This window comes from Zonotrichia leucophrys, chromosome 20 (genome assembly GCF_028769735.1).
Source record: "Zonotrichia leucophrys gambelii isolate GWCS_2022_RI chromosome 20, RI_Zleu_2.0, whole genome shotgun sequence".
Classification (NCBI taxonomy): Eukaryota; Metazoa; Chordata; class Aves; order Passeriformes; family Passerellidae; genus Zonotrichia; species Zonotrichia leucophrys.
In genome coordinates this window covers 5,455,561-5,466,258 of record NC_088189.1, presented here as the reverse complement: position 1 = coordinate 5,466,258, position 10,698 = coordinate 5,455,561, and the positions used below count along the sequence as shown (strand labels likewise).

The 10,698-nt window shown below is 47.2% G+C and overlaps 1 protein-coding gene across 1 annotated transcript; it reads left to right on the top strand.

Annotated features, from left to right (window-relative positions):
* Window positions 1-6,011: 6,011 nt before the first annotated feature.
* Window positions 6,012-7,546, top strand: BHLHE23 (basic helix-loop-helix family member e23). Its single transcript, XM_064730053.1, has one exon. The coding sequence runs from the start codon at window positions 6,070-6,072 to the stop codon at window positions 6,742-6,744; it is 675 nt and encodes a 224-aa protein (XP_064586123.1). The 5' UTR covers window positions 6,012-6,069; the 3' UTR covers window positions 6,745-7,546.
* The last annotated feature ends 3,152 nt before the right edge of the window (window positions 7,547-10,698 follow it).

Sequence of the window (10,698 nt, the reverse complement as noted above, 5' to 3'; positions counted from 1 at the left end):
AAGCTCTCACAAGACACATTCAATCCCTTCTTAATCCATTTTCAACTGCTCCCTTGCCTTATTAGAACAGCCAAGTTTTCCCTCACTCATTAGGTTGGGATATTCACATTGCAGGAGGGAACTGAAAGTTCCCAGAGAAGCACAAATAAACGTCTGGAAAAGCAGGAAAGAGAACAAAGCATTTTTGTTTGGGGCAGAAGCCTGGACATCATGCTGTACCCAAACCCTGCTTTAAAAGCCTTCTGATGGAAAGCCTGTCCCCATTTCCCTGAATTGTGGCACGTTCTGCATTCATGGCAGCCCCAAGCCACTGGAACATCTTTCCCCTTTGGTTTTCCTTCGGGGCCATCTGTCACACCCAGTTCCCTCAAACACCTCAAGCATCACCTCCTCTTCTCATGGGTCAGTTCTGCAGAGGTGTGAGAACCAAACAAGCACTGTCAGTGGAGAAAACAGAAAGTCAGTGAGCAGGAGAATCCCTTTCACCTTCCTTAGTGCCTCTAAGGTTGAAGGATGTGACAACATGGGTTTGTTATATGGGCTTTGAGCACAGACACCAAACCCATGGGTGCCAGTCTGACCATGCACCACCTTGAACAAGCCACACCATGACTATGCAGAGTTTTCAGTTCTGAACAGAGTTTTCTGCATCCTGCTACTTCCATCAATACTTTCCTCTTGGCAAACCAAGCACCTTCCCATGGGTATCATGTACCCCCATGTTTCCCCCTGGCTCTTGGGTTTTTTCCATTGAAGGAAGGCAACACCTTTACTTGCTATCCAAGGGGGTGACTGGGGTCCCTGTCACTGCCTTCTCTTCAGAAGTTCTGGGATGAAGTTCTGCATAAGAGAATTCAAGCTTTCCCTGAAAATACCTGCTAACTCCTCTCTGTGCAGGGCTCAGTATCTGTACATCCCTTCCCTCTGCAGAAGGAATAATGAGGGCTGCTCGGTTTTTAGAGGGAGCCAGACCTAAGGATCGTCCATGCATTTTTAGGTGCCATGAAGAACTCTGTCCTAGTGCTGAAGGGCTGGTAGTGTCAGGAGACCGGGCAGGAGGAGCAGGAAAAGGAGTCTGGGACTTGGGAGCAGCAAGAACTGCACATCCTATTTAAACATCCCGTATCCTTCTGCTAGGTTGAAGCAGAGCCAGATGGGAGAGAGAGGATGATGTGCCCTTGTTCTCCTCAGGGCAGGGGCTCCTGTGGCACACCCGAGGCTGGCTGGGTGTTCTGTCCCTCCTGCGCCCTGCAAACCTTCCCTGCAGCACCGCCGCTGCCTCCGAGCCCGGCTGATGCAAGAAGAGGCTTTGCCAGCAGAGGGACCTGCAGACCGGATAATCGCTCCTTCCCCGCTGAAACACGCAGCAAAACCCGCGGCCACGCCGAGTCTCTCCTCTCCCACCTGGAAAAGAGATGTTTCAGACTCCTCTGCGACTGCTCTTAACCACCTTGCTGCTGGTTGGTTTGGTTGTTGAGAGCTTTCAGTCTAAGGGGGCTGCTAAAGAAATCCATTCAAACAAGAAACCAATTGAAAACTCTCTGTTTACTGTATTTTATAAAAATAATACTAATCCTGCAAATCCTTATAGCTATCTTCTTGCTGCCATCTAGTGAAGGGGAAAAAGTATGACTTGAGTGACATAAGCAGAGCAAAACCTCTCCTAGAGGCTTGTACTTGTTAAACAAACTCTAACTTTGAATAAACTCTTCAAAACAACCTTTAAAGTTGCATGAAGATTTCCCTTTCAGAAGTCTCCTTCACAAAATGCCCTCCTAGGTCCTTGAATAGATGACTCCTGGTGAAAGCCTGACTTTGTCTGAAGAACAATCCAAGAGTTCTGTTGTACTGAAACTCTTCATGTTGCTCTTAAAAGCTGTAGGAATTGTGGTGATCTTTGCAGGATCAGCAGTGGAAGTTTTCACTGCCTTTTATATCACCATGAATACACAATTACTGTAGGAGGGTCACAAGCACAGGGTCTACACACACACCTAATTTATCAGAAATTAAGCAGAGTCAAACTCCATGTTAGGAGCCGAGTGAGCTGCAGGACTGAGAACAGGGGTCTCATATCCAGAGTCCTGTGCCTCAGCCATAAGATCTTCCTTTCCCTGGATAAAACTGGTACATTCCTGCATGCCTCAGGAATTTTTGGGAGGAAAGCCTCAGCTGTGTAGCAGACAAGGGATAAACAGGGAGCCAGCACAAACACAAACACTTCAGCAGCTCCAGTTGTTGTTGCACTCCTATCACACTTCCATGACCTCTGGCCAGTCCAGACCTGTGGATTTGGCATACACCTGCCAGAGTGAGCTCTGCCTGCTTTCCCCACCTGGAGTTTTTATCTCTGCCCACCAAACAGCCAGACCCAGCACAGAATTGCCACTGCTTGTGCTTTTCCTACAGTTGTTCTTGCTGTTTCTTGCTGTTACAGGGGATGAAACATCCACCCACCACTTCTAGCAGTTCCAGGGAGCTTCCAGCAGAGTAACTCCGCTCATCCCACCTCCTTTGGTACCCACAGAAAATGATCCAATCACACATTTAAATGCTTGAATACCTCTTTGCTTTCCACCCTCCTTGTGTTTGCCTGGATATAAGATCCTTGCCGCAGTGGGCAGGGCTGTATTTCCCGGTACCACAGCACAGGTTTGGGATCGCACCGAGACCCGGCTCTCACTGCGCCCCTCAGCCTTGGGGGTCACTTCGGAATTTGCAGCTTTGCTCACCTCCGGCTCCATGCCGAGGAGCCGGGGGGGGGGGGGTGCTGGGGCCAGTGGGTGCCCGCTCCCCTCCGGTGGTCGCTAGATGTCAGCACGGGACCGCCAGCCCGGCCCCGGGGACAGACGGACCCCGGCCCGACAGACGCGCACCGCTCCCGGCAGGGACAGACAGACACAGCCCGGCAAACCCGCACCGCTCCCGGCAGGGACAGACAGACAGACAGACCCATCCCGACAGACCGCACCGCTCCAGGAAGGACAGACAGACACATCCGCAGACCCACGTCCGGCGACAGACCGACAGCCGACAGACCTGCAGCCCAGGAGGACAGACAGACACATCCCGACAGACCGCACCGCTCCCAGCAGGGACAGACAGATCCCGGCCCGACAGACCCATCCCGACAAACCGACACCACTCCCGGGAAGGACATGTAGGGTCTGTAGTAACCAAATCATTGATGCTGCTTTTTATTTTTAAAATGTTTGTGACTTGAAAGAGTCTTAGTGAAGGTATGAGTCCTGTCCTGAGGAACTTACAATACCTGTTACAATCACCTGTTATAATCAGCAATTATAATCTGCTATTAATTATTAAATATTTACAGCAAGTTTTGAATATGTAAAACACTGGAAGAAATAAATCCCACTTTAAAGCTGGTAAATACTCAACAACATGTGATAGATTTATTTCCTACTGCATATGTCCATTTTTCCCCAAAGCACTTGGAAAAGATTTTATTTTCTGCCATGGTCTTCCACATGAGTCACTCCTTTCTGATATTTTTTGTCTTCCTTTTTTTCCCCCCTTTTTTTGTTCTAGTCCAACATGTCAAAATGTAAATTCCCATTTCTCCATTTTCAGTGAGAAACCAGGTTGAGTATTGTCAAAGATGCCCATTAACAGCTGCAATTTGAGGGAGAAATCCAAAGCAAATTCTTCCATGTGCATTTCTTGGTAGCACATTAAACCTGAGTGAATTTCAGATTCATGCAGATTCCAAATGGTTTCTCTCTGCTGTGTGTTTTGGAATTACATGCAAAGCATCAAATCCTCCTGCTCTGTTCTGCTGTAGCTGATGCACCTCCCAAGCTACCCTTCAGCGTTGAAATAACCCTTGAAGAACTAATCTGTTTAATAAACCATAGGAGAGCCTGTGTGAGAAGTGTTTGCTTCTAATTTTTAGCCCACTTAGATACACATGGCATTCTTAGAAAGCTGGCAGTATTTGCAGAATGTCTTTACAACCAGAATTCCTGAAAGTTTATAACAGTACTGGTGCTTCTCATTGCAAGATCTTAACACGTTACCAAAAATGTAAATAATTACTAGCAGGGGACACTCCTGCTTTTAACATTTCCTCTACATCTTTTAATGGGAATTACTTGTGCCAGTGATGATATTCTGGTACCTCCTTCCATTGGTCTTGGAGTATGGGACTGGCTCCAGAGATGAGAAGAAGTTAAGCTGTGCTCACTTGCACTTGAAAGTCACAGTGGATATGTAGAGTGTCACCATGAATATATAGAGTGATCTGTCCCAGGAGTAGCTAAGTGGTTCCATTCTCATAAAACAATTAAGTTACTAAAATCAGTAATTGGTCTTCATGGTTGGATAAGCCTGATAAGGGGAGCAAAAGGGAGATGTGACCATATTGTAACATTCAAACACTGGAGGTGAGGTAAGAGAACTCCGGTGAAAAGTATGATGGACAAACCTGCTGCACACACTGATGCCAGGCTCGGACAGAGCCAGTTTTGTGTGCTCCACTCCTCCAAAAAGCAGAAACACAACCTCCCGGATTGCAGGGGAATAGCCTTGTTCAGGCAGAGCTCTGCAAGCACAGCTGGGGCTGAATGTGTCACTGCTCATCTCAGCTCTCCTGGCTCTGATGTGGACAAGGGAGGGAGACAAGCTCGTCATTTCACGTTAGCACACAGCACACAGGGAGCTGATGGGAAGGGGACAGGCGAAGTGCACTTCAAGAGGGCCTGAGAAAAACAAACCACATCTGGAAAAAGCCTCCTGTCACTGTAACAGCCAGGCTATTTACTACAGCAGATAAACTGCCAGGTGCATCTGCAGCAACTGGTTGCATCTGCCTGCAGGCAATATCCACCTGCTCACAGCTATGTGTCACTGCACTGGATTCAGGATTCATCCCATCCTTTCCAGGCAGACCAGGCACATGAGGGGCCTGGACCAGGCACATGGAGAAAGCCTGGAATGCCCTTATGCTGTCTGTAAAACAAACCTCAGTAATATGAACCAGTCTCCAACCTCTAGAAAAGAAAGAAATTGGGGTCTCTTTCTGTTGCCATTAAAGTTTAGGCCCTTGTTGTCACCTTGATGCAGGAATATGGGACTAAACATCCTTGTTCTTCTTCATGCAGCTCCACCTTTGCCAGTGGCTGCCTCAGATTCTCCTCCATGGATCAGACAGCAGCAGTCCCAGTGATGATTCCTCCCACCCTGCAGACCATTTGTTTGTTTCCTGTCCCAGCGTCACACTCTGTTGCTGGTACCCACAGCTGGGGAGGACACAGGGTCCCTTCTTCAGAGAAGGGCTGGGTCATCACAGATCTAAACTGTTCTGCCACATGGAAGGGAGGAACAGTGTGAGCTCCTGAAGAAAATGGGAATAGGAAGGGCCTTTACCTTGGAAATGTCCCTGCACAACAGGTGCCTCCTCTGTCAACCCCACCTAAACCACCATGACTGGATCTCAAGCACCAGGTGTGCCCTGGTGCTTCCCTGAGCTTCCAGCATCCAGGAAGGGAAGGGAAGGAGGAGGAAGGAGAAGGAGGAGGGAAGGAAGGAGGAAGAAGAAGGGAAGGAAGGAAGGAAGGGAGAAGAGAGGGAAGGAAGGGAAGGGAAGGAAGGGAAGGAGGAAGGAAGGGAAGGGGGGAAGGGAAGGGAAGGAAGGGAAGGAAGGAGGGAAGGGAAGGGAAGGGAGGAAGGGAAGGGAAGGGGAAGGGAAGGAAGGGAGGGAAGGGAAGGGAAGGGAAGGGAAGGAGGGAAGGGAAGGGGGAAGGGAAGGGAAGGGAGAGGGAAGGAGGGAAGGAGAAGGGAAGGGAAGGGAAGAGGGAAGGGAAGGGAAGGGAAGGGAAGGGAAGGGAAGGGAAGGGAAGGGAAGGGAAGGGAAGGGAAGGGAGCGCGCTGCCCTGCGATTGGCGGCGGCTGTCCCCGCGGCCCCTGTCGCCGATATAAGTGCGGCGGGGCCGTTGTGCGCTCACTGCCCGCCCCCAGCCCGGGCGCAGCGCCGAGCGGAGCGGAGCGGCGGGGCCGCCTCCTCCTCCTCCTCAGCGCCCAGGCAGCGGCGGCCGAGCGGGGTTCCCGGCGATGGCTGAACTCAAGTCGCTGGGCAGCGAGGCGTACCTGGCGCTGGCCCCGGGCTACGGGCCCTCGGCTTTCGCCTACGGGGCGGTGCGCGGGGGCGCCGAGGGCCCGCGGGGCGCCTACCCCGGCGGCGGCGGGGCGGACTTCCACGGCGGGGCGATGGGCAAGTCCGCGGAGAGCAGCGGCGAGCAGAGCGGCGACGAGGAGGACGGCTTCGAGGCGGGCGTGAAGGGCGGCGCGGGCTTCGAGAGAGAGGGGAAGCTGAAGGGGGGAGCCCTGGGCAAGAAGCCCAAGGAGCAGCGCTCGCTGCGCCTCAGCATCAACGCGCGGGAGCGGCGGCGGATGCACGACCTGAACGACGCGCTGGACGGGCTGCGCTCCGTCATCCCCTACGCGCACAGCCCCTCGGTGCGGAAACTCTCCAAAATCGCCACGCTGCTCCTGGCCAAGAACTACATCCTCATGCAGGCGCAGGCCCTGGAGGAGATGCGGCGGCTGGTGGCCTACCTGAACCAGGGCCAGGCGCTGAGCGCCCCGCTGCCCGCCACCCTCAACCCCTTCGGACAGTCGCCCGTGTACCCCTTCGGCGGCGCGGCCGTGCCCGGCTGCCCCGAGAAATGCACTGCCTTCACAGGAGCCGCCTCCGCCCTCTGCAAACACTGTAACGACAAGCCTTGACTTCTGCCTTCTTCGGGCTTTTCTTTTTTTTTTTCCTTTTTTTTTTTTTTATTTGTTTTGGTTTTTTTTTTTTTTTCTTTTTGGTTGGTTCGTTTGTTTTCTTTCTCTGCACTTTTCTTCCCACTGCCATCAGCCCTGGCTTCCTTCCATCAGTTAAGTCTGGGTTTTCTCTTTTGTTCTTCATACCTCCCCTCCCCATCTGGAAATATTTGGCAATTCACTGGAACCCCCCCAAAACACCCACTTTCTACTTTATTTAGTAACCCCCCCCCCTCACATGCAACTTCATCTGTAGAGTTATTTCCTTCCCAGCCTGTCAGTGGATTGTGAGCGTAATGTTGCTTTTCGCTTGCTCTGAGCTACAAAGTTTTTGAGCGGTTTTGAAAGAGAACTATAGAAAAAAAGAGAGGGAGAGAGATCTGGAAATGGAAACCTCAGTGAATTTGCTTTGGCATGGTCGACCTGTGTTAAAAATAGATTAAAAGGAGGAAGGGGAAGCAAAATCCAGCTGCAAACTATGCAATGTTGCAGAATCGTGGGCGGAGGGGGCTCTGTGTAGCCAGCTGGGGTTGGACTGCACCCGCAAATCCAAATGGAAATCCTTTGGTCAGAGCTCATGGGAGGGGGGAAGTCCAGTACTCTTGCTAAAACAATTGATGCTTCAAAGTAAGATGCTTTTTTTCTTTTCTCTCTTAAAAAAATTAACCCGTTCTTGGACTGAGAGGAACCTGTGATTGTATGCTAATGCTTGCTGTTTGCCTGTTTCTCAGCTTGGTTAAGTTTTCCGGATGATTTTCCAAAGTCGTTGCTCATCATGATAAACAAAGCAAAAGGTGACTTAACATATTTATATGTATTTATAATAAATAAAAGACATGAATAACCATTTTCTCTGTCCTACATGTCTCTAAAACCAGCTGGCAGTCCCTGCAAAACCCCTGCTGGAGTCAGGTAAAGCAGAGATGGATGTGGCAGGAGCAGCTGTGTGAACTTAGGGGAATGATCAGAATACTTGGGAAAAGCTTGCGGATATTCAGCTCCTTATCAGCAGGGTTTTGCATTTTTTTCTCCACTTTCTCCTGAATCATGAGCACACAAAAGAAATGTTGTTTATGTCTGACTCTGAGTTAAGCAAGCAAGGGTTTAGGCTGTGTATTCTGACACTTGCTGGGGAATGCTGTGCCCTGAAAGTGGTGTTTGACTGGGGTTATTGTAGCAGCTAGCCTAGCTCTGAGCACCCCTATGAAAAACATGGCAGGGAAGGAAATCTCTTTAAAAACTCTGCTTATCCCTTTGCTTGGTTTTCTGTTCTGTCTACAGCTTAACCCTAGATCTGCACCTGGGGTTTGGGCCACTTAATATCATGACTGAGCTAATGATCTCTTGCCAATACTGACTGTGTTCGTACAAGTTTCAAAGTGCGTCTCGCGCTGGCCGAGCTCTCCGTGTCGCTCGTGTTGGGTTACTTTGGTTTTCTGGTTTCTGTTGTTCAACGCTTTGGTGCCTTGTATGCTTCACTAGTAATTATATAATAATAATAATCATCATAATAGAGGTGCATTCAGTGCTTTTTGTTGGGGTTGGAAATACCCACCCAATGTCAGAGCAACCACGCAAAACTGGTACAGTCGCAGCCTCAGGGGCTCGAGCTGTCCGTGGCCATTTGTGTTAGGAGTGGGGTGTAACTATTTAGGGTTATTAAACCAATTTCCATGCCTGTCGCTAGTGCTATGCTAATTTGAAAAGGACTGCCATCCCTCTGAAGCACTTGTCCATGGCACTTAATTTTAATTAATACATTTCCAAAAGACTTTTTGTGTTTGGAAAACGAAGTGTGTGATTAAGCCTTATTCATAAGGACATATGTTTAAAACTGGTTCCTGCTCATTTCCATTTTTATATCTTCATTTCTTTCCTATAATTAAAAAAAAGGGGGGGGGGAATAGAGTAGTTTTACAGAACAATTTATCTCTTGTACCTTTTTCTGTAAAAGAAATGCTCTTAAAGCATTGCACATCTGATGAAGCAAAAACCAACCAAAACCCCTACTGAAGCAAAAATGACTGGAAACTGCAGATCAGCAAAGGTCACTCAAAATTTTGCAGACTGAGTTGTTGCTAGGAAATATTGGGGGAAAAAAAAATCCAGTTTAACAGAGAATTATAATTTTATTTCTGGTTAAAATTAGAGAAGATTGAAAATATTTAAATGGTGATTAGCTTAACTGTTCATTTTTCACCAAAACTAAAATAGTTGGAGAATAAAGTATTTAACAGCTTAATATTTAATCTGAGTTTGGTTTCGTTAAAGACTTCTAAAAATAATGGAATTTGTAATTGCGTCTTTGTCAAATAATTATGGCCCAAAAAATAAGTCTTACTAATTTCAGAGCCTAAAAACTCTTCATAGTCTGAGACAAGCTATTTTTGGAATTGTGGGTTTTAGTACAGTGATTGTTTTAAATCTCTTCCTTTCATCTATGTCAGTAAAAACTTTCTCATACTATCATACCTACCTAGAACCCTAAAATTCTTCCTTCTGAGAATTCTTGAAATATTTAGAAGGCTCTTCAAGAGCCCACTTGGAATTAAATTATATCAGGAGTAAGGAGTAAGTAAGGAATTTCAAATACAGAAGAAAACACCTGCGTTAAATTTTTTTTTGAAAGGAAAAATAGCAAGTTTGACTATTTAAGTGCTGTTTTAAGGCCAGGTAGTAAAAAAAGTGCAGAATTTATCAAAACAATACTAAAGGCAGTTAACCTTAAAGTACAACGGTTTCAATTCAAAAGGAAAAAGAAGATGAATCGTAATTTTTTCCTGCAACAAACAATATTAAACTCAAAGAAAGTTGACCAACTTCTCAGTTAATCTGGAAGTTCAGTCCTGTGAGCTGCTTCTGTCCAGCCTGTCTTGCAGGATTTTAGCTGCTGCTGAGGTGGAGCCCGTTCTGTGTTTCCCATGGCAGGAAGGCATCTGCTCTGAGGTGATGCTGAAACTGCTACCAAGTGAATGCCTAATACTTCTCAAAGATGATTTTGTTGGCAGGGGATAAACGAGCAGCTGACCATTGCATTTGTGTGTGTGAAGCATCAGTGCTAACCTTGCAGCTGTGTGTGGTTATCCTGAGGATGAAGTCCTGTACTTGTCATTTGTTTTTCCCCTTCTCTGGCATATTTTGCGTACCATGTAAGGTTTTAAGTGTCTTCTTCCATTTGGTGTTTCAGAGAATATGAAGGGAGGACTTGAGAAAAACTGAAGATTTTTTTTTTCTGCTCAAAAGTTCTTGTTATGATGCTTGCTCTTTTTTTTTTTTCCCAAGAAGGATTTATTGTGTATGCTCAGATGGAACTGAAATACAGACCGTGTTCTAATGTGTTTATTACCCTGATTTGTTCATATTTGGAAGAAAACGTAATGCCAACTTTTAATTAAATATAATATATTGTTTTCTAACCTCACTTAGTTTTTCTTTGAACTCCAAGACTGAGCAGCAAGAAGTGTCAGAAAGAGGAAATACTGCTTCACTGTCTGCTGTATTTTAACTTGTGTAATTCTTGTCACTAACCAAAAATGAAGGTTTTACTAACCAATATATATATAATGTCACTAATAGGAGATTGAAAACTGCTGCCAGCTTGCACTGCCTCAGCCCAGGTTTGACATTAGCAGTCTTGAGCCTGCCAGGTAAAATGCTCTTTAACCAAATACAGGGAAGCAACAGGTTTGAAGATGGAGGGCCCAGAAGGCACTGTCTACCTCAGATACCAGCAGAAAGTTTAATCAGTTGGAGTTCCTGGAAAGAAGCATGAGAATCATGAAGCTTTCTTTTGATCCATATCAGTGATTTTGTGTCATTCTCTCGCAATACCTGAATATTGCTGCATGCTGAGCTTGTTTCCAAGACTTGAGAAAGTGATTGCTTTCTGTTCTCAGATAATTTTTCTGGTGTTGA

Excerpts from the sequence above, each read along its gene's own strand:
- BHLHE23 (XM_064730053.1), top strand. The coding sequence starts at position 6,070 with ATGGCTGAACTCAAGTCGCTGGGCAGCGAGGCGTACCTGGCGCTGGCC.